The sequence below is a fragment of the Aplidium turbinatum genome, chromosome 2 (assembly GCF_918807975.1).
Source record: "Aplidium turbinatum chromosome 2, kaAplTurb1.1, whole genome shotgun sequence".
Lineage (NCBI taxonomy): Eukaryota > Metazoa > Chordata > Ascidiacea > Aplousobranchia > Polyclinidae > Aplidium > Aplidium turbinatum.
The window spans coordinates 37,342,559-37,367,055 of record NC_137473.1 but is presented as its reverse complement, the minus strand read 5'-3'; the positions used below and the strand labels follow the sequence as shown (position 1 = coordinate 37,367,055).

The following is a 24,497-nucleotide window of genomic DNA, read 5'->3' as shown; positions in this document are numbered from 1 at the left end:
CCAGATTGGTCCTTGTTTAGGCTATCTCCAGTGCTGTGTCAAGCCGGCTAAGAGGCTCGTTCTCCCGGTGCACCATCTCAGAAGGCCCACATATGATAAACTTTTACGTTTCAGAAGCAAACATGTTCACTGTAGCCTACTGCTTTAGACTTTCATTCCGAGCAAAGGTGATTCTATGGCATGATGGACTTGTGCTTGCTATGAGCCTACTTGCATTTGTGTTCTTTTATAAACTGGTCAGGTAGTGTATTGAAGTAAACCACCTTTACATGCCATTTTATCATGTCTTCTTGGCCGGTAGGGGAGACAAAAATTATTTTGGCTCCAAGGCTCTCAAAGGTATTAACACAGCACTGTTTGTCTCGATACTTAGTAGTCTGTAGATAAACAAACAACTTTACAAAAAAAAACAAAAAAAAAACAGCATGATTAGGCAAAAATTAAACTACTGTAGCCTATAGCCTATGGTTCAACTTTTATGATGCGGGATCAACGCATTCCACTGTCCCTAGATCAACGCACTTCAGTCGTTTTTTGTGAGTTTTAATAATTCAAACAAATTCATCAAGGACGCAATTGGCAGCAGTGGCCGAGTGGTTAGCGCGTTGGGCTCGCAGTCGAGAGCCTGCATGTTCGACTCCAGCCACCCGCACTTCCTGTTGTTTCTCTGGGCAAGAAACTTTACGATAATTGCCTCTACTCAGTGATCGATTTCGAGTAATGGGTAGTACCAAATTTAAGTCATAAGTAGCCTAGAGTAGACAACCGGAAACAGACATTGCAGTCGGCTGCAGCGTGGGTCAGGTGTAGGCTACATCGGAAGGCGTACACCGATGCATAGCGCTCAAGTCCGCTTTCCCGCAATGCAGGGTAAAGATATAACAAACAAACAAAACGAATGTCTAAAAGTGCTCCACTCCAACGCTGTTCGTTCAGGAGCAACTCATGAGTGAACGAATTCACAGACCCCTCCATTTCTACAAGCAGAAACTTAACTCTGTCAACCTCAGTGACCGGGTCTGTATCAGGAGTTCAAGGCCACCGCACAGTGCAGCCTACTGTTTTAATCCTATTTTTTGCAAATAATTTAATAACTTCATTAGGGCTGACCATATCTTGTTGAAAACAGTTAAGGCTTGACCTGGAGGTCGTGGATGATTTGTCACATTTTGCAGAATATTGTGATCATTGCTCTCTGACTGAAACTGTCTAAAAATAAGGTATTTTTTTCACCTTTTGCTGACTTTTAAAAATATAAAATCATTTGTTGTCTTAAGGAAGCACTAGAAATGAGAAAAATAAGTTAAACGTTCAGTCAATCTGTTTTCTTGTGTGTTTGATACCAGTACCTATACTGTAATGATCTAAACACATGTAAAAGATTCTTCAAGCGTAAAATTCTACTTTCTGGCGAAACGTGTCCTTATTTTAGGCGATGAAAATGTGCTAGGCCTAAACAATACGATATTCTCGCGCGCAATAAAATGGCGCGACATTAGGCTACAGTGCGAAAAAGTCGCGTAAAATTAAAAGTTTGATGGGCATTTTCAGATCTTTGAGCAATCGCGGGTCGTACCAAAAGTTCTCGCGGGCCACATGCGGCCCGTATGTTTAAGATCCTTGGCCCTCTGTTATCATATGAAAACATTTTTTTTATTTGGTTTCAAATTTAAAATCATACAAAATGTGTATTAAAAAATTCGGGACTTCAAAAAATTATCAATTGTGGAAAATTTTGAAGACTTTCAAAAATGTATAAAATAACGGATTTCATATTTTTTTTATGCAAATACGCAACGTTTATATACGTTTGATAGTATCAAAGTCATTGTGTGTTGTTTTGTGTTTGCTCCTTTTTGTTTTTCTGGCAATTTTGAAAAATCATAATTTGATAATAACTTTTCCCATGATAACTTGGCAACTCTGTACCAAACTAAATTTGAAGTTTTGAACTTTTGTTACCCTGGGGTCGAATCCAAGCTATTCTGATCAGTTGCCTGCCAAGGCGCCATTTGACAAACTGAGTGAATAGAATTGTCAAAACAATGCATTGCGTAGCAGTAAGTCAAAACTGTCAAATTATGGCACAATCAGGACAATAGCGAAAATCCATGAGCGCTAATGTAATCAACCACCACCCCATAACAATTAAATCCAATTACATACATAGGTGTGCAAAGACAAGCGCAGTAGCCTACTTAAATAAAGAAGAGGATTAGCCAATGACATTGAGAGTGAAAGATCTAACCAAAGTCCCCAATTTGGGCTTGCTTTGCAGTTCGCAATTTATAATTTACATGTTTTTAAAACTTTGTTGTAATTGAACTGTGTTTTATCTTACTACACTAATTTTAGAGTTTGAATTAGTTTTGTGTTTCATAGTTTATCGGCAGTAAGTTATACTACCGGTAGTTTGCTTGTTGTGCTTGGGCTTTAAGCACTCATATCAGCCTTACCACAGGCGAAATGCAATGGAAGAAAATCTAGAAGAATTAATCAGTCATTTACGTATTGAATTAGATGATGCACAGAGAGAAAAGGTTCAGGTATGCAGTTTGACTAATTACTGAAATTAATAATCATTTTTATGGTATTGGAGAAACAAACAATGAATACCGTAATGATATAGCCTAACTTATAGGTACTTTTGGTGTTTTAATTTTTGGATATCGGTAATCTTAACATCAATCTGAAATAAATTGAATTGAATTGAAAATCAAATGTTTATTTTTCTCTCAAGCTCTCTTATCTTTCTCTTTCACTTCTAATGTTAAAAAAACAAAACACAGAAATCAATGACCATATCGTGGCCAAACCAAACTACGGTAATCTATATACTTGTACAGAGAGAATAAATTTTACAATTTTTGCTGGTTATAACGTTTTCATTTTGCTGCAATTCCTTCTAGTGCAGCGTGGATAACGGGATCCTGTCCTGTGTTTCTTACAAGATAAAGTAAAATAATGATAAAATGATCTAAATTAAAAACCGAACTAATAGTAATACCACCATAATCTAAACAAAACACTGTTAAGAACCGGTAGTCATGAAAAACATTCATCCAGTCCAGGGTCTACTGTCTTTTAGCGTTAAGAGGAACTTTACATTTTCAATGCAAAGGAAAACTTTATTGGTACATGCTCACCCTAATTTAGTTTATCAGACTTGATGATTTAGTTTGATTAGATAGATATAGGTTGCATATAGCTGTTATGTTGATAAATAATTTTAAACGGTGTTGCAGGCTGCTGAGTATGGGTTGCAGGTGTTGGAGGAAAAACTGCATCTTCAACGACATAATGAAGCGTTAGAAAGCCAACTAGAGTTCACACAACAAGAATTAGACAAGTTACGACACGAATTTGATTTGAGCACAAAGGTACATTTATTTTTCAGAACTTATATATATAAGCTTTATTTTGTTGCAATTTTTCTTTTTTGAAGTATATTTCCACCAAACAATGTAATGCATGTTGCATAGCCTATGTGCAGCAGCGCAATTAGAAAAAATCAAAAGGGGTCGGCAACGAACAATTATTTGTAGAAGTGGATATATCACAGTTAGATTGTTAGAATATTAGCCTAATGTGAATTGACAGCGCAATGATCCAATGCTGTGACGTGCGAAGCGACCTTTTTCGCTCTGTCTGCGCTTGCTACTCACTCTCAAAAAAATGTAGGCTATCCGCTTTTTATCGGGTAATTGGATTCGGAAATAATACGGAGAAAGGAAAAAAATGATAATTTTTTTTTAAATGCTCCACCATCCGCAAAACGCTTGCAAGTCACGTGCGTCGTGCATGCCAATCCGTTTCTGCATGTGATTAACAGAAGTCTCTTATGTGTGTGTGCGCAGTGCGCACGTGTGTTGTTTTGAGAATAACAAAGGCAAGAAGAAGAAGTCGATTGAACTTGAGAATGAGAAGTTGAGAACTTGTTAAAATGATGGCTTGTAAAGCTTCTTTATCATGGCGTTGTAAGAATAAAGCATAAAGCTGAGCCGGTTTCCCACACTTCAAGTTTTACTACCTTGGAAAGTCAGCCATTTTGTTTTTATGACATCATATTGCGTGAAATAATGAAGGCCTGTTAATATTTTGTATTGCGGTTTATGCGACTTGAGTGTGAAACAAGTTTGGTATGCATAGAACGTAGCTCGAACTGACACACGTTAAGTAGCCTAGTACGTAAGCCTCAGTCTAGTTCAGTGGTTCCCAACCAGGGTGCCAATTTCCATGCTCAGGGGTGCCGCGAGATAATTGAGATATTGCAATACTGCGGCCCATAATCTGCGGTATGCCTTTGTTTTCTCGCCCAGGAAAAACAGCGTGAAAGATATTTTGACTCGTTGCTGTTCTTTCCATAAAAACGTTTGAAACTCATCATTATTGCCAGGTTTCATGATTTTATTTTGCAAAGAAATCAAGAAATCCATTTTTATTGGACTCTCATATTGTTTTGAATCTTAAAGAAGAAGAAGAATTAATTGACATTCGTAACAATGGAAATTTTAAGCTTATGCATAAGCAGATGCCTCTCGACGAGTTCTGGATAAAAATTCAAAATGAATATCCTTGCGTTGGAAAGAAAGCTATTATAAGCTTTTGCTTGCTGCAGTTTTCCACGTCATACCTATGTGAAAGTGGATTTTCCGTATTAACAAACATAAAAACTAAAAAACGAGAACGACTGCTTATAGTCGAGGAAGAAATGCGGGTGGCTTTATCGAATGTGCCCTCAGATATTAAGGGACTTTGTGCAAGAAGTCAAGCCCAAATTTCACACTGACTTTTAAATAAATACATTTATTTATGCACACTATAGGCTACTGTACAACTCATTCTGTGTCATTTCATACAGCTATTTGAAATACAGAAACCTCATAAAATTGATCCAGTTTTGCCAGGGTGCCTCAAACTATTTGTCACTTTGATAGGGTGCCGCAGGGTCAAAAAGGTTGGGAACCACTGGTCTAGTTAGTAGTCTCTCTTCTTGAAGTTGCAAATCTTAAAGGGGGCTGTCATGCCGACTAGACAGCCCCCCTGGTTGCGCCCCTGCCTATGTGTATGAAGGGCCATTGCAAAGATATTTTGGACACTGTATCAATGAAACCTTTTGACCTCAAATCAAGATATTTATAAGAAAGACGCATTTTATCCAAAGAATTTGTGGTGGTTTCTTTATATTTCCGAACCCCTTGAAAAGGTTTGGGCCCCTAAAATTATTCTGGGCCAAGTTCAAAAGCACCCTTGGACCCCCCTGTCAATGCTACTTTGTAAATATAATAATGCTGTATATAATAGTTCAATCTCACAAAATTTTAGAGCTAGTGTACACTGTACAAGTCTCCGCCTTGGTAAAAAATGCCATGACATCATAGACAGGAATCCTTAAAACATATAGGGTGAAACTACTTTTCCTTTGCTTTACTGTTTACACACTTTGACCCACGTGTCTTGGTTGGGTCCTGTCTGTGACATCATGGTAATTTTTACCAGGGCAGAGACTTGTACACCAGCTCCAAACTTATTGACATTATGTGGGAAAAAAACTGTTGCAAAATTTGTTTGATGTCATACTTACCCGATCAAAGAATCCGTTGATCAAGTATTTTGTTGATGGCATGAAATATAGCTTAAGTGCGTGTTTGGGACCATTTTTTTTCAAGGACCTTTCCAAATTGTATTTGTTAACTTAAACAATTACCCTTTTTTATTATTATAAAAAGACATTTTCATACTCTTAAGTGTGTTATAATTTGATGGTATTGTTGTGCATGTATTAAAATTACAATAGCACATTTTGTGATTGCTGTTTTATATCCAAAATGCGTCCAAACACCACTGTCATTCTTGTAGAATAATTCTGTGCGATTCACCCAATAAAACGATCTGTAAAAAACATGTGGTAAATAATACTATGGCAGCAACAGCATGTGGACCCTGATGAAAGCACTTCTTGTGCTTGAAAGTCAAGATGCCATTTTTGATTTGTAAATTATTTGAAAACCAAAAAGCCAAGTCACGTAGTTAGCATAAAAAGATAAAATTAGAACAAGTTGTGATGACATTATTGATAAATACCATATTTATCCGTGTATAAGTCGCAAAATTTTGCACCAAATCTTGCCCAAAAAGGTTGGGGTACGACTTATACACGAGGGTGCGACTTATACACAAGATTCTGCACTTCTGACAAGCGAATGCTACAGATAGTGCGTTAGCTCTGCTATTAAGCGTTTGTATTTTGCGTGCGAGGATTGCGAGCGTCACATTAACATGCTCACTGCACAGCATGCATATGAATTTTAACGCGAACATCTCGCATGTGAGTTCAAAGGCTTCAAAACGAGTTTGAAGGCTTTTAAAATTTTGATGGTTCTTTTTCAATAAAATTTGCTAAAAAAAAATTTGTACCAATATTTGAGCCAAATTTTGGGGTGCGACTTATACACAAATGCGACTTATACACGGATAAATACGGTAAACTCTTAAATTCTTTTCTGTCAAGTTATTTTCAATTGCAATTTACAAATTTGTGAAGTAGATGCAATTACCTCGATGGTCATAAATACGGGTCTGCTACTATTTGGCTCATCCGATTCAGCTAGTCCGATTCGGCTATTTCCTACTCGGCTACAGTACGATTCGGCTAGTCCGATTCGGCTAGTTTCCTATTCGGCTACACCGCTACAGTTTTGAATTGTATTTTGTATTTTATTCCACAATCATAGGCGCCGACTTTTCAAAAATCTTTAGGGGGCAAGAAAAGTGATGACATCATAACCATAACGCTATTGACACCTAGGTCGCAAACCGAATTTATTAGAACCGCTGCTTGAAACGATTAGTTTTACGCATGCAGTACCTACGCCTAGTCGTAAAAAATTTGATATTGTTAGCTCATAATTGGAACAGTTGGAAAACAAGCCGATTCATTTCCTTTTCGTGCGAGTGAATAGCAACGATCAAGACAGTGAAGTTATCGAAATAAAACGCAAAAAATCATGATCTCAAGCAGAGTGGAAACCCGCTATCAGTTTTATTAACCTCGTTTTGCTAATTATTTACCTTCAAAGCGTTAACAACGGCGAAGTGTTTTCTCTTCTGTTTTTTATCGAAAGTCTTTACAGTCTTTTATCGAATATCGTATTATATATACTCGAGTATAAATCGAGATGTTCGCAAGTGAATTTCACCTCAAAAAGACAGGTTCAACTTATACACGGGACAAGCTATTGTCTCCAGCTTGGCAGTTTTAAAAATGAACGCATTTTTACTGTCGCAAAATCATTGTTGACATAGATTACGGAGTTTGAAACGGCGTCGAAAAGTAAAAGTTTTGAATACGTTTATTTCCGGTGATTCAAACTTAAATTTCAAATTTAATGATTTCTTGTCAATTCTAAACTTTATGCACTTGTTGAGCAATATGCAAAGCTCACGGGACAAAACAAAAAGAGCTGTTACAAGAAACCGATTTTTTTATTTTTGCATTGCATGTAGGATATAATCGTTCTTATTACGTAACATTCCATGATCGTTGAAGTCGATGTCAAACCTAAGCGGTCTCATAAAACAATGATGTCAGGTTAGGGTTGTAAAGGGGTGGAAAGTTTCCAGGAATTTTGGAAACTTTCCGGGAATTTTGAAGGGCCCGGGAATATTGGGAATTTTCATTTGGCATTTATTATGTTTAAAACATTTGTTAAATATATCATCAATTAGAAAAAATATCAATAACCCATCTTAAGCATTTCTTATTTTCTTTAATTATTATAAACATTAATTTGGCTTATGCATACTTTTTCAATATTTAAAAAAAATACTGATCATATTTGGGAACACTCACACCAAGGTCCGCAATAGGCTCGCAAATGAAAGGGCGGAAAAACTAGTATCAGTCAGATCAAACTTGGCATTGTTTGAGCCCTGTGAAGACAAGTCAACTCAAGTTGAAGTTGACTCTAAAGTCGATGACGCTGCCAAAACAATCATTAGTACATCACCTGAAGAAGCCGTGCCGGAGGAGATGCTAACCGGCAGCAACTAGAACAACGACTCTGTAACTGACTCAGTATTGTTTTTCTTTGCAAAAAACAGATTGGTGATGATTCATTTTTGGAGGTATTAAATTAAACCATGTGTTTGTATGTTCTTAAGTATTTTAGTTATACATAGTAATTTTAACCTAAACAGTATGAGACCATTATTTTCCTGTTTCAACATCAAATTAAGATTGTTTTGAAAGTTTCCCAAAATTCCCGTTAATTCCCAAAATTTCCATGGAAAGTTTCCGCTCTGAAAATTCCCGGGAATTTTGCAACCTTATGTCAGGTTCAAGGATGGATCCAGGGGGGGTGCTTGTTTTTAAGACTTGATTTTTCATGCACACTTTCACCATTTTCAGGTCTGTATAAATATTAAACAAAAACATCTGTATTAACAACATAAATGCTTATCAGTATGCCTAATACAGCAGAGACACATTTTGACAGTGCCACACTGATGGACCTCCTTAAAGGAAAATAGATTTCAACAGCACCCCCCCAAAAATTAGAGGCTGGATCCATCCCTGGTCAGGTTAGCTATAGGTGATGATAGCGGTGAGAGACGTCGTTATTGCAGGCAATATCTGCGGCCAAGACCATTAAACACCTTTTCTTTTATCGGTTTTCAATTTCTCACACATTGCGAACAAAACAATGCGTTCTGTTGAATCATAATAATTGATCTCACAGCGGGAAGACCTCGTTGAAAATAGCGCATCTAATTTAGCTGGTTTACTTAATATTGCAGTGAATAGTTAAGTGACTATTCCAGCAGCGTAAGTTACTCTACCATATACTTTAAAACTTCCATACCAAATGAGAAAGCCATGCGATCAGCTGCTGTTTTGCGGGCAAAAGCAACCTAGGCTATTTTTCGCTTTCGGCACTCTTTAAGTCCGTTTAAATGATCTAAATCTCTTTCACGAAGTGTTCTATCTTTGAAACACCACTTGTATTAACCATTTTTGTTGCCCCTGGTTAGTGGTTAGGTCTTAACCCCACTCATCTAAAGCTTCGATAATTTCAACTATAAAAGAAACGATATTGTGGAATAAAATACAACATTCTCTGAATAAACAGGCGTCGTTGGATTTGGAATTTTGTAATAGTTGAAGATTTTAATATATTCTAAGTTTGCATAATACTGACGTAGGATACATGTCGATTTTATGTGAGCAAACATTTCAATGTAATAGTTCAAACATTTTGCGCTAAATCTCATTTCAATTTATTTTTCTTTGTCGGAATGCAAAAGAAACAATATTGTGGAATAAAATACAAAATACAATTCAAAACTGTAGCCGAATAGGGAACTAGCCGAATCGGACTAGCCGAAACGGCCATTCCGCGTAAATACGCACATCGACTATGTACTACCATAACTAATAAGCATTTTTAGATAATGAATTTAATTTTGGGTGATCCCTATTTATAGGTAGCTGGGTTTCAAACTATATCAATACCAATCTTATAAATTGATTTTTCAGGCTCTTTATACAAATAAGACTAAAACAAAAAAAGCCTTCTGTGAAGGAGAGCTTAGAGAGGGGGATCTTGAAAAACAAAAGAAGGATGCAGAAGATCGGCTGGCAGCAATTGAAAAAGAGCGCAATGCTGAAGTTGCTCAAAGTCAACTGGCAGTTACAAATGCTCTTTCAGAAGTGGAGCGATTGACTACTTTATGCAATGAACTCACTCATGTAAGCCTGTGACATCCTTACTTTTACTGTAGGTTATATCAAAAATGCATTCTAGCTAAGCTACCACTTTATTGCCATTGTTTTGAGTATATTAAACTTACCGGTACGTAAATGGATGCAACAATTTGCACAATATTTATAGGTTCAATAAAACTGTAGGCTATTTATCTGTAGATTGTTCTGTATGTTGGACTGTTGGTGTCTAACAAACTATATATTGTACATATATAGTACTTTTTCTTGTAAATGTGATTCTTGGAAGTAAGCTGTACCAATGCTTTTATATTTGTATCAAACTATTGGATTATCTTTTGATAGACAACACAATCATATGAACAACAACGTCTGCACTTGAGAAAGGAAATAAAAGAACTAAAGTCTCGCGAAGGTCGACTGATGTCGGATTATTCCGAACTAGAAGAAGAAAACTGTTCATTGCAGAAGCAGGTATGTCTGTAGTGTAATAGTGTTGGATTGTTTTCTGGTACAAATTGCTTAAAACTTCCTGAATTTATGCCACGTCTTTAAACAACCACAGATTACCAATAAATTGCAAGTCAGTGTATTAATTGAATAATGCTGACAATGTTTTGGAAATACTGTACAAACTTATCGACTTACTAGTAATTTTAATGTTGTAAGAATTCTTCAGTAAATGGCAATTTTATAAAGCAGAAGTCAGGTATTCGTAAAAAGTTCGTGTTATTCACTTATTTTTGCAAGGTTTAAGAGTTTTACTAAGTCACATTATTTGACACATTTTTTATCTTTCAAACACATAATTGGGTGTCAAGTGAAAGCAATGCTATTGGTGCTTGTGCGAACTTTGCATTTTATTTTTATATGCAAACAGACTTTTTAACTTTCAAGGTTTCAGTGTTGCGACAATCTCAGGCTGAGTATGAAGGTTTTAAACACGAAATCAGGAGGTTGGAGGAGGAGGCAGAGTTCTTGAATAGGTGAGTAAATAATCTTGCATCTTTGAGGTTTATATACCCCTTTAAGTTGGGTTTTTTTTTTTTCTTCTAATTTTGAGGTGCTTGCACCATATTACCCGTTAAGACTTCATTTTGCGTAAATTTTTGATCGATGGCTTACTATTTTATCACACTTCATACTCTTTATAATAAATAAATCGCAATATTTCAACTTATACCAGAAAATGCATAGACTGTCACTCAGTCAAGAATTTCACAAGTGTAGACTGTAGATACGAACGACCTGTTTTAGCCTGACATCAGAATATATATAACAGGTCGACAGGTCGTGTGTATCTACAGTCTACACTTGTGAAATATACAACGATCATGCTGCTAAAAGCGAAACTCAATCTATTATAGAGTCAAGTATGGTGATGGACTGATGGTGTGGTTTAATATTTTTAAAGTGTTGTTTTATGCATCAAATATTAAAATTTGTGAAGCCAACTTGAAGAATCACTGAAGCTGAAGGATTTACTCGAAGTTCAACTGGACGAGGCTCATGAAACAATTGCAAAGGAGAGGGAATTAAAACTGTCGTTGAAACGAGAGTTATTGCAACGGGCCAACACATCAGGATACGGGGCAAGTTGATTAACTGATTTCAGGCCTTAAAACTCGTGTTTTTTTTCCGGCAGCCATCGTGGCCTACCGAGAGCTCCTTCCCGGCGGCCAAATCTGCGTGCTTGGAGGCCAAAATACAATAACGATAGCACAAGTAAATAGCATTAAACTTGCATTTAAAATGATCACTTAGCGTTGTTGAAGTCTGGGCGACGTCCTGCAATAGAATCGTTGCACCACGCATTAAATGCTTTATCGGGATTGTAATCCGGTATTGCGGAACCATCTAACGACCTTAAATTGTTTTCACTGCTCGCAGCTCAGTAAATTGTTTCAACTGCATACCGCCTTTCATAAAACCTGACCATTTATTCCGTTATGATGTCACCATTGAGGGTGTGAAGTCACTAACCCACAGCGTTCTCAACTATGAAGACACGTGTTTTACCCACGGATGTCAACTCACCTAGTTCTCCTTTTTAACAACGATTCAATGTCCGACAACATTGAATCGATATAAAAACGACAATATTGCCAGCCGATGTAAATTAGCACTTCGAATTAACACTTCGTTAAAATAAACATCGGGAATTGCAAACAAGACTTACAGCGCTGGTGATCGCAGCTGTATATATTCAATACAACAGTAGTGACTATGATGCGCTGACCTAATTCTGCGTCACTCTTTGATACTACATATTTTCGTCATTTAATCCACGATCATTCTATTGCGAAATTAAATAATTGGCTAGAAGAGACCGGCGGCCAAACTTGGCCGACGGAGGAGGTAGCACCGGCGGTCATTCAACCACTACTTAGCGGCCATGGCCGCGATGGCCGCTGGCTGCTTTAAGGCTTGGATTATAAGCGGAACTTAATTTGTAACCGCCTGTGTATTTTATTGATGTGTCCTAAAATCCTTTTAACATGGCAGCTGCAGTGTTGTGGCGCTTTTTTAATACCAAACCTGAACGTTTTAATTGTGGTTGAAGTGTGTTTCAACTGGAGCAAACCCGCTAAGTTTTAATTGCTTTTTTATATTTATTCGTCGTCTTGAGGTAAACTTGTGTTCCAACAGTTTGATATGACGGGAACATCACTCCGTGAAAGTTCTAGCCGATTTGGTGACGTCAGCAACCAGTCAGTCAAGCATGACCAGGATGGAAACAAGATCAGGTTAAGAGGCTCTGCAGTCCTGGTTATTTTCTTTACAAGTTTGCTTAAAAATTTTATGCTGAAATTACATTATTGGTTATGTCGCTCACGATAGGGATGCAGCATTATATGAAACCGATTGCTGTTTGAATTCATCTGAAATGGCTAAACCTAAAGAAAACAAGTTTTATACACTCTTTACTCTCATTGTAATCAACATTGCAGAGATGAAGCTTTTGATGATGATGAACTGGACCATCCACTCATACGTCACATAACTTCTGACCTTTTACATTCGACCCCAACCAAGCGTCTCTCAGGTGGCGGTGGTGATGACCTCCTGAGTGAACTTAATTTATCAGAGGTACGTTTGTATTTTAAAGTGCCTCTGACAAGTAAATAAAGTCGCTAAATTTACCTAAGATACCAAAAAAATGACACTAACAAACTTCCCTGATCAACACATCGTAAAAAATATCAACAGGCTACTAAGTTACACGCTTGCAAACTTTCGTTGACATCGGCGAATCTGGCACTCATTCAATTGCGAAAATAAAAAAACGGCAATACCGCTGTGACGTCACAGTAAGCGGAAAGGATACATTCTTTCTCTGTGATGACTTGGTAAAGTATGGTACGGCTACTGCAAAACGTGAATGTGTGGGGCTCTGTTGGTCTAAAGCATGTGCAAATTAAGAATTACCAAAATGAAAAAGTGAACTTATTATTACTATGAGGTTTCGATCAAATAGGTTGAGTTTACTTTTATCAAACAGCATCTCAATTCAATTGAAATTGCAGTTTCATAGGGCTACAATTTTCATACTTTTTTATTTGTCCTAATCTGGCTATAGCCATTTGCAGTGTAACAACAGTATCTCACAAACAGTACCTATAATTTATGGTTGAGGCAATGCCTACAAATTGCTGTTTATGTTGCATTGTCAGTGACAAAGACCGTGTGCTTTCTTTGCCCACTTTCCCACAAAACAAGGTACTGAGAAGAAAATGGTCAAAGCTTTCTTCAAGTGTTCGAAAGTGGGATGGGCCATACAAAACTAGTCGTATATGTTCACTTCACTGAAGAAGATTTTGTTAATACCACTCAAGTAAAAATGCATACAGGCATGTGTTGGAGTGTATACTACAAGGTGATGCTCTCGGAAGCAACAATCGGATTGTGATGCCGTCATGCATTGTTTGGAGAATCAGAAACAATTCTCCAGATCCAGATGGCCGTTACACAGGATTTCAATGGCCAACTGAAGGCACATTATGAGAGAGAGAAAACTTTTATTTATTTTTGAATAGTGATGATGAATTAAATATGAATGATGAATCGTACGATTTTTTCATTTTTCACTTCAAGTATATTTTAGGTTTTGTAGGAACGTATCCAGTACGGTTTTATTAAACTGCAAAAAACAATAAATCTTCGAAAAAAGCAACCGCTTGTACCAACTCCGACCAAACTGTGATCCACCAATTACATCTAAGAAGCGTTGGTTTCATCCGTTGCTAACGACGTCCACTTAGGATGACGTAATACCACCAAAGTCGTCCCAGAGCAGTGAAATATGGAGCTTCGCCTGTGGTGGCGCTGCGGAGCATTCGTTTTATTAAATTACGCCCTAACCAGTCGAGCTACGAGGTTAAGATTAAAAAGTTTGCTAAGTGTAATTCTGCGCTAGGAAATGCTTTAAAAAGTTACTATACTTGGATCCAACCTGTCAGGGGCACTTTAAAGACAAGTTGCTTTTATTTGCTGGCGCAGTGGCTTGCAGTTGCACGCAATGTGCAATACTCTGCTGTCTTCTCTTCTATACCTTGTCACCTGTTCTTCGATTATAAAGTAATTTGCAAACATTGGTCACGTTTAAAGTGACCTGTGACTTTTTCGATGACGTATCGCAACGAAGAATGACATCCCTTTTATTTTAATAATAATAATGATGTTATGGCTTATTTATTGTAGCTCTACAACTGCTAAGGTCTTTTAGCGAAAGGGCTTATATATATACAATATATCATACATTTAATTTTGTATCGGGTTCAAGATGTCATCACATTATTACTTTACTTATTCTCAAGAAAGCATACAATCGGTTTTGTTTTTAGCGTCTTTGTTATGACCCGACCACATATTTATAATCTGCAGGTCGCTGCGGTAGATAAAGTTTATTAACCAATCAAAAGGCAAGATTTATATCAGCAGATTGCAGTCATGCGACTCACATACGTTACAAAGTAAATTAAAGGAACGTTTCGCCGTCGCCAGTGTGGCCGAGGCTTTATAGGGTTAGGTTTAGAGAATAGTCATTTTGATGGCGTGGGTTCGATTCCCACCCTTGCCATTACCCTTTTTTTCTTTTGTAATTAACAAACAAAGTTCAAAGCAAGAAACACCTCTCTGGCTGAGTGCTAGAAGGCTTGCAATGCTGCAGTCAGCTGGTTCAAAGAGAAAATTGCCACTGTCTACCGATCAAAATACCTCATCAGCTGCAACGACCTACAGATTACAAATTATACGCGACCCCACCTGAAATCGATCTCAGATCTGCCAGCATTAGAGCCGAAGGCGAAATCCCTCGGCCACTGCGCTGGTATTCATTATTGTAATTTTATTCGTCAATCATCATATCACAGGTCACCAAACTGAAGGAATTGCTTGGGCAAGCGGAGAAGGATAAGCAGATCTTGTTGAAAAACTTCCACGAACAAAGAAGGCTGCTAGAGGAAGCACAGAACGAAGTTGCTTCAAGAAGCGAGTCCGTGAGTAGTATGGTCATCCCAGTCAGCAAATCATTTCTTTTATATATTAATTCAACGTTCGGAGACGTTAAAATAATATAAAAAGGACTGATTTTTTTGGCTGGGGTAGTTTTGGTTTATTGCTTGGTGGCGCGTTTGGTATGCTAGACATTTGCTTTCAGGCTCAATTTTGATCTTTCATAATTGCACAGTTGTAAATGAAACAAATAAAGCAAAACAATTATTGTTTTTGGGACTTTCCAGACAACAAAGCCTTTTTTTTCTTTAACATTGCTTCAACACTTAGCAGCGTTGAAGTGATGTTAATATGACTTTTTTAAGCATTAACGAAAAAAAGATAATGGATTTTAATCACCTAGCAGCAGTCAGTTTTCAAGAAAGTCACAAAGGAATAACTTTTTGACTGACATCATATGTGTGAAAATATGTCTTAGCAACTGTGCCAATTCTTCTACCGAGATTGTTTTCAACGAGACAATTGGTTTCCCGTGTTCACGTTTTCTTCATGTAATGAAACGTCATAATTATGTTAGTGTCGATATTTTTCTTGAGTATTCCCTGAAGCAAAATAAATCAATATTTCCTGGTTATTTGATCAAGACGGTTCTTTGTTCTAAAGTGGGTCTCACAGCTAATTATTGCGCCTTTTCAACGTTGTAAAACGGTTTTTTAGCCTATACGACACCAATTAAGGGTTTTATCAATAATTCATGCCACATATTGATAAAAATTCACTTCCCGTATACCAACTGATGTTGGTCTTAGACGTTTTATGTGCAAATCTAGTTTTTGCTACATTTTACATCGAAGTACGTAGAGCTAACCCAAAATTACGGTAAACTTGTTGTAGTGCTTGGTTAAATGAAACAAAACATTTCTATAAATGAATGACGGTTGGTCGGTAACTGTTTCTTGGTAACAATTTAACAATTTTGATCCAAATCATCTGCCTCTACAATTCTACATGTTGTGCCCTATCTCAAGTTTTGCAGCGATTTCTTCGATCCACAAACGCGTGAACAAACTTGAATGCTATCTTAGGTTATTCAAACTTTGGAGACTCTGCCCTTATTGCATCCACTCTTGAACTGAAGCCCTTTGTAAAATCACAATTATGTACTGTTTTGTGTTGCAGTTTTGATAAGCCTCTTTATGTTGTTTTGAAGATTATTCCTTGCAGTTTAGCATACAGGGTGAACAGGAAGTCCTTAGACCAACTCACAGTCACAAACGATTTATTAATGTTTCCACATTAAATAAAATTTCATCAAAAAGGTATTATATCACAATGAGAGCTTACAATGCTAGGAATACATTTTTTTATTTTCAATGTGGCCTCCCTTCACTTGGATAATTCTCTCAATTCTTTGTTTTCAAGTTTTTTCAAATTCAAGTTTTTCGACCTTTGGCCCATTCCCGCAGGAGTGTTTGCTTGAGAGCATCAACACAAGCAACGGAACAGGCCTTTGTCCCCAATAACGACCACACACAAAAGTTCATGGTATTCAAATGTTGATACAGCGATCTAAATTGATTTTAACCCCTTGTTTCACGGTAAATCAGAGGAAACTTCCAAGTTTCGGAGATGGCGGCCCACACCATAACAGAAGACGGTTTTTGACGGCGATGAACTGTTCTTACAATTAGATCTAAAGTATAGAGAGTTTAACAAGATTTTTAGCATATTAAAAGGCATATATATAATTATATATATATGTTTATTCAAAAAATGAAAAAAAGCCCAAGGACTTTCTGTTTACCCTATACTTACAGAGAAATCGTTTCCAAACTGGCATCTATAGGAAACTTAGAAAGTCTTGGCAACAACTTGCTGTTCTGAGTTGCAGCAAAGACGAAGTTGCTTTTTAAAAATTGATCGATGTAGGCTACTAAAGAATCTTGCAGTATTTCAGCAAAGATATGGTCAAATCTACCGGTCAACCGTTTTTTAGATTTGACCATACTTTTGCTATGATACTATATGATTCTTAAGCATTTTCTTAAAAATATTTCTTTTATAGACTTGAAAAGGGTTATAAGGGTTGTATGACTATTGACTAGCCAAAAACATTCGCTTATTGTCTTTTTTGTTTTTATAATTTTAAGTATAGTGCTGTTGCTTAGTTATGTATGTTTATTTACTAAATGTATGCGAACAAACGTACAAAATACGAGTCCATGTTTTTCAACCTTTTTGGCTGCGGTACGTTTCATATCAATATGACCCATAGCACACCCTCACCAAAACTGTGACAAAATGATACATTTTGGCCATCACATAATCGCGTGATGCATCTCGTTTAATTTCAATGTTAGGTTTGTTTGCATCAACGTAAAGCTGATTTCCTTAAGGTGGCCTAGTTAAACTTTCTAGTTTTTAAATTATCACTATTATGCTAACCTCGAACATTTTTCCAACATCACCTGAGTGACGTGACACTACGTATTTCGCGACTGAGTTACAAATACATCCTTCCCATTAAGTAGTTTTTACTGGCGTTTTAAACTGAACTTTACAAATTGGTTTAAAAAAATGCCAAAAAAGGTTTTCTCCTGATGAAGGAGTGAGGACCACTGTTGTCTTTGAGCTACCAACACAAATACCTTGTCTGTCCGTTTGATTTTTTGTTATTTATAATGATGCTTGTAAAGTGTTTTATTATCTAATGATAAGGTCAAAGTTTTACCTTTATTGTTTTATTGCAACTAGGTCCAGCATGGTTATGAAGATGCGCTCGGTGAAGCTGAACGGCTCAGGGAAGAAGTGAAAAATCTTCGAGAGGAACAAGAGAGTAGAAAAGAAACAAAGAAAAAGCAAGAAATTGCTCTTAGGGAGGCGAAAACGAAACAAACGTGCTTAAATCAACGAAATCAAGTTGTGGAAGCAGAAATGACAGTGAGTTTGGAAGCAGGGTGATTTACGTTGGAAGATTTTTTTTCTCGAAAGTGTTCCAATTCAAGGTCACATTTTATAGCTTTATTTTCCACCTTAAAACAAGGGTAATGGCCGGAAGCCTACAATGTAGGCTCTACATTATTGGGAGGTACATTAGAATTTCGTTATCTTGCTGTTCTGGCGCTGGATCACGCGATTGATGGCTTGGTCAGAATCATGCCAGCTTAAATTGATTGTTTTTGCGGTCCAATAATTTTTGCAACAATCATGAGTTTTTTGCTTAGTTGATAATTAATTAACTGATGAACTTTGTTTCAGGCCTTAAACGAAGCTCTTGCACTGAAGAACAAAGAAACGCGGCAAACGTCTGAAAAGATTTCAGACGTCAGCGAACTGCTATCCCAGCTCTACCATCACACTTGCTTTGCAACAGGAGACACTCCTCGCAGCGTTGTTTTGGAAAGTATTAAAAATAAGGTTTGTTTAAATAAAATTTTAGCTTTCCCGAAATTTTTTAGTTCTGCTTGAAAGCTCGGAGCACGGCATCTTTTATGCTGCACAACTTTTTATTTGTTGGGTCAACCTACTTGATGCATCAAAAAAATACCTTGTTTTTTCTTCAATGTGATATTCACAATTGTCAATTTTGTTTGCCTTTGCCGTACTCTTCGAGTTGAGTTGAATCGCAACATATACGAAAAATAATTTAAGTTGAAATGTTAAATGCTGCACGTTTTATTTGCGTTGTAAATTGTTTCAGACTCATTACTAGTTTGTTTTATTTCTAGTTTCACCTTTTTTTACTATTATAGCCACGCTGACTTGCATTCATTCGTATTAAACTTTTTCAACGAATTACCACGTTTTGTTGACATGCTGGCATATCACTTATTGCAGCTCTCGTACTATTTTTTTTCGAACCGGGTATGTTGGTAACGACGAATAAACTACATATCAATGCTTAAAGCACCTTCTGAGATCGTTGTCGTACACTATTTTATACACTACACTACTCGAACAAACAATCTCTTTTGATGTCCACCCATTGTTTTTACTTGTAGTAGATTGAGTTTCGCTTTTAGCCGCATGATCGTTGCTTACTTCACAATGTAGATCTATATTAACGACCTGTTTCAGCCTGATGCCGCGAGTTCGCTGTTGTATTAGCGAATTGCACTTTAGCTTTCGGAACACAATTCCCTAGTCATGTGCTATGTAGAATGGTGTTGAAGTCAGTGAGTCGTTCTTTAATTCGGCTCTTTTGTTGCGTTTGTTGTGTAGACTAATATAGAATCTGAGGAAGTAAACGAATCGGAAGACACCGGAAAATCTCCTGACCAAGATGAAGGTAAAAATCGTTGGTACATTGCGATATAAATCAACAAAATTCACCAAGCACTAATGCCTTCCTGTTGCTGAACAAAGTGTGTTGGACATTCTATTTTTTAGTGACAAATATGGTTTAAAGCACGCTTGATCAACACCGGCATAAGTGCAATGCAAGCATATCAACAGTTGCATAGCTTTACAAATTTTTCAAAGTTGGTGATTTCAATAACCCCAATGCTTCTTTCTGATGGGTTGTGCTTATGCTTACGCTTGCGCGAAAACGGTTAGTTATCTTTTTGAGTTGTTTATAATTAATGTTTGTTACTAAAAAATTACAGAGAAGGAAAACATTTCTCCTCCGATGGAAGAGAGCAAAGTCTTCACTTGTGACCCTGTTACTACGACGACTGTGCTGTCAACGATGCACGAACAGTTGGAGTACCTTCAAAGCGCTATCGAGCGGTTGTTGTCTACGAAAGATACCAGCCCGATTACAACGCTAGTTGTCGGACAAGAGTCACTATCTGAAACACAAGAACAGGTTTGCCAGAGTTGACAAGATTAATCCTAAATGGCTTCGGAGATGACCCAGATGGCAAATCAGTCGTGTTTTACATTGATTCAACGTCTGCAGATGTTAAATCTATGTAAAATATGACTGATTTGCTATTGACATGAATCTTCAAGATGTCACTTGTGATAATGATCATATTATGACGTATGTGATAAGCTAAATACATCGCAATTGATTGAAATGAAAGTTCTTTTTTTAAGGTGCGACTCTTAGAAGAAGAGGTTCTACGACTGCGGTCACTGCTAAGCTCAAAGAGAGAGCAAATCGCGACTCTGCGCACTGTACTCAAAGCTAACAAACACACAGCTGAGGTGAGCCTTGTTGTGCTGCTTTGTATTTTGCTTTTAAAGTTCAAGTTCATCAAAGATTCGAACACCCCAAAGACATGATGAATTGATGATGTTGCAAATTAAGTCATGCCTGAAAAGTTTTTCGAGTTATTTTATTGATGCAGAAGTAGCGCAGCGAAACAATATTGTTTAGAGTGTAACTGGTAGGCTACTCGATTTGGTTTTTGACCAAACGGAGTCTGTTGGATGGCCAAAACGTTCGCTGAACCATCAGTTCAATTTCTGTACTTTGGACTCCGCTCTTTTTTCGACTTGAAATTAGTTCAGACATCGTCAGGTTGATTGGACGATTCACTCTTTGCATTCCCCATGCAGATCGCCATTCAAAACCTGAAGAGCAAATATCAACACGAAAAGCTGTTTGTGTCAGAGACCATGCTTAAGTTACGAGCAGAACTAAAAGCTCTCAAGGTATGATGAGTAAATAACTTCGTGGATGAGTTACTTTTGTTTTTTAATTAGCTAGTCACTTTTTCACCGTAATTCTCACTTTATGTTTCAGTGACGCACAGGCACTGTGACTTGGTTGTTAGAAGTTTAAACACATTACTGATCCGCGTCACTTTAGTAGCTTTGCAATGCAACGGGCAGGTATTAAGAAAGAGTTACAAGCATTGTTCATTTTATTTTTGAACATAAGTACTAGAAATGACGACTACTTTCACACATATGCGAACAATGGGAAACTTGAAATTAAAAGAAACATCGACTATCGCTTATATATAGAGTCGTGAATGCGAGGTCGTGATTTGTGACAATCATGAAACTTCACTACGTTTGTGAATCTCACAAAACCTTTTCCATTCGTGGGGTTTTGAAGCACGCCACTGCACACACTGATGTCAGTTGAAACCCGTTGGTGAAGGTTGACACTACTGCGGGAATACTTCTACGACTGACAACATTTTCAATTGATTTTAAGTAAATATTTGAATTTGAATGTATTCACAGGAAGACGCGGTTACGTTCGCCCAGCTGCGTATGATGTTTGCCGCGCGCTGCGACGAATATGTGGCCCAGTTAGATGCTATGCAGCGCCATTTAGTGAGTGCCGAAGAAGAAAAGCGAACTTTGAACACCTTGCTTCGGAAGACCATCACTCAAAAACTGGCTATCACTCAAGTATGTTGTGGTCAATTGCACTTGCACTGTGTATAAATGGTGTCTGTCTAGAAAGCATTGGTTGCTCCAGTTTATATGCACCCATCTTGATGCTGCACATGCGTGGGACCTACTTACAACTGCAATGCAACAAACTGATTCAAAACTTACTTTTGTCTTATTAAGGCAAACTTGTTTTTGTTTCCTGGAAAATAAGGATGATTTTAGTTAGATTAACTGTAGCTCGTACAAAGCCTTTTCTGGGTGTACAGCGTAATCACATTTTGCATATTTCAAAATTCCTCTTCCCATTGTTACAGAGACTGGAGGATCTTGAGTTTGATCGGGAGCAGCAGAAAAGACGTCCCCAAGACTCCCGTGCCCCGGTAGTGACCACTGGTAACGGATCAAATAAAAAGTCCACCGGAAAAAACAAATCCCGGGGGGTCTTCCGGTGACATCATTCCTCCCCCCCCATTATGGACGTTTTTGTTTTTTATTACATTTTATCTCATACCCGGTTTCTGTATTAAAAATCATCATTCACTTATTTTGAAGCAAATATTTTATCTTGATTTGATTGTTCTGCTGAATTCTCAGTTCAGCATGTACAAAAACTGTTACACAGTTGCAAAATCAAAATAATATGCCATCTATTATTCTATTGAACTAGGATCATTTGTATTGCGTTGTTTTTACACATTGCGTTTTTCAATTTTTGTTTTAAAATTTCTATCTCCATTCTTGCCATTACCTAGCAAGCAAAATCTGCTCTTTGTACGTCTTAACGTAGTTCGAACTTTCGAAGTGAATATGATGGCACTCCATCCTGTTCGGTAATGACGTCACAATTGCCTCAGTCATCACGGGACTTCCTTTTCATTTTTTGATCAACTTGATCGAATGAGATGTTTTTTTTTGTTGAAACTCTTCTTGTTTTGAAACTTCAACAAACCAGCATTTCACTAGCACGTCTACAGCGGATGACGCTGATTCACCAAAGGATTGTTTACACTTTAGCCCAGACCGGATGCACACTGGTGTGAAGTCAGTTTTGTTGCACCGTATTAATGAAAAACAAACTAACATGAAAGGGCTTATTCAAAACTTCCACAATATTTGTCAAATTGTTCGATTTGCGCATATTGAAATCATATCAAACCTGTGGTGTTACGTTAGTGTTGTTTTTTTTTTCTATCTGTTCTACCTGAACTTAACCAAAAAGTGAACAAAACTTTCCCATTACAATTCAAGGTTCTGCCAGTTTTTTTTCAGTGTCAATACTAAAGCTTTCACTGCTGTAGGTTTAAATTTCTGCTGCTGCTACATTCGAGAAATGTAGTGATTATAAAATTATCTTTTTATAATTATAGTCATTGTCATACTCCTTTGAATGCAGTAAGAATGTTTTCGCGGTTTCGTTTATATTCTAAAAGTTTTAAATTATATCGATTGTATAGTATACATTATTTTTTGTTTTTATGAGTTACTGTTTTCTTGTATTTTTGTATTATGTAAGGAATTGATATTTTATTGTTAGTAGTAGCATACCCAGTACCCACCCGAAGCAACACATTTTTAACATCCCTTCTCAAAGCAATATTTATTTTATGTTTAATCTTTTGTTAGTTTAAAGTATAAATATTTTGTCTTCACAGTTCGCTAATCGTGGAATTGTTCTCAAACAACATCATATATATTTCGTTTCTGAGTACCTTTGTTTTGTCATATAGTAGTTTCGATAAAATGAACCGTTTCGATTTTGCTGGTTTGTTATTGTGTTACCCTCGTTGTTGCAAAATAACGAAACAAATTATATTGTTCTGAAAAGGGTACGTTATGTCTTCAAGTATCTTAAGGTTAAAATAACGACTTCAAATAACAAATATTCTGTCAGTTTTTGTTCTTTGAAGAAACATAAACCTGCGAATCGCACAAAGAAATCTTACACTGGCTGAAAAGAAACGATTAATTAATAAAAAATCAGCGTTGTCTATCCAAATGTGGAGTCGTTTAATAAACTAATTAATTCTTACACAACCCACTTAACCTTGCAAGACGTCCAGTCGTCGAGAAGTATTTGTTTTGTTTGTTGGGAGATGTGTTGCTATAAACTTGTAAACAACAGCTAAAAAATAATACTTTTTCTATTTTGTACTGCCCAATTCCATCACATACCATGCATATTGCATAGTACTTGCCTCACTACACTATGTTATGATCCCGTTGTCTTTTTAACTTGATAGATTGAATTTTCATGCTTTGCTTTAATGCTATCGGAAATGATATTGACATGTATGTCTAAATAAGCCCGTTAAAAAAAAACAGCCAAAATTGGTATCGTCAACGTTTGCATGTGAGGCTAATGCTGTGGTTTTTGTTGTTTTATCTCCCACACGCTGTTTTGAGTATAGCTGTCTCGCCTTCTTGATTAAACGTCCCGTTGCATGTGTTTTCTTGTATGAAATCATTTACACTTGTCCAGGACAGTGTGTCAACTAGTCGGATCGCAGAAGCTGTTGCTTTACCACGGAGGAGTGTAAATGATCTTTTATCCTTATTCTGCTGCTTTCAACCAAACTTTTTGCCTGGCCATTTGTACTAACCACTTTGTTTGGTACGAAATCATGTTGGTCTTTATTTGTTTAGCTCCTGTATTTGGCATGATCACTCGCTAATTTATGTGAAGAACGTTGACGAAGTTGCAACAAATGCGGAAGCGAAAAGTTTAATAAAACACTAGCAACAACAACTCATTTGTTTGCTGCCTGCGAACTGCCTTCTTGGCCATTGTGGATTTTAAAGAGCGTTGATACGTTTGGTCTATGAAGATAAGCCAGACAGGCAAGGGAATTGAACTGAACTTCCAATCTATGAGTAGGCGACGAAAAAAGGAATGGCTCTTTGTAGAACCTCTCTAGAACAGTAAAGAATGTTGCGATTTGCGAAAAACTTGAACTACCTCACTGCGTGGAGACCAACGCCTGAAAGGTTATGCTAATGATTTTCAATAGGTTTTTTTAAA

The 24,497-nt window shown here is 37.1% G+C and overlaps 1 protein-coding gene across 2 annotated transcripts; it reads left to right on the top strand.

The window, feature by feature from the left end:
• The first annotated feature begins 2,443 nt into the window (after nt 1–2,443).
• LOC145765264 (protein bicaudal D homolog 1-like) lies at nt 2,444–24,229 on the top strand. 2 transcript variants are annotated; one of them, XM_082577059.1, is made up of 17 exons: nt 2,444–2,546; nt 3,246–3,380; nt 9,539–9,751; nt 10,070–10,198; nt 10,622–10,710; nt 11,175–11,316; nt 12,374–12,471; nt 12,676–12,814; nt 15,097–15,222; nt 17,933–18,118; nt 18,437–18,595; nt 19,400–19,466; nt 19,786–19,988; nt 20,222–20,332; nt 20,687–20,782; nt 21,323–21,493; nt 21,793–24,229. In XM_082577059.1, the coding sequence occupies exons 1-17, from the start codon at nt 2,472–2,474 to the stop codon at nt 21,928–21,930; spliced, it is 2,277 nt and encodes a 758-aa protein (XP_082433185.1). In that variant the 5' UTR covers nt 2,444–2,471; the 3' UTR covers nt 21,931–24,229. The 2 variants fall into 2 exon arrangements, 1 of the variants encoding a protein (XP_082433185.1); XR_014288553.1 differs by lacking the exon at nt 21,793–24,229 and having other exon boundaries at nt 20,649–20,782; nt 21,323–21,462.
• The last annotated feature ends 268 nt before the right edge of the window (nt 24,230–24,497 follow it).

What these genes read in the sequence shown, in the direction of transcription:
- LOC145765264 (XM_082577059.1), top strand. Translation starts at nt 2,472, where the DNA reads ATGGAAGAAAATCTAGAAGAATTAATCAGTCATTTACGTATTGAATTA. An exon ending in AATTTGATTTGAGCACAAAG is followed by an intron (nt 3,381 to 9,538) that starts GTACATTTATTT and finishes TTGATTTTTCAG; the next exon opens with GCTCTTTATACAAATAAGAC. An exon ending in CAGAACTAAAAGCTCTCAAG is followed by an intron (nt 20,783 to 21,322) that starts GTATGATGAGTA and finishes ATGTATTCACAG; the next exon opens with GAAGACGCGGTTACGTTCGC.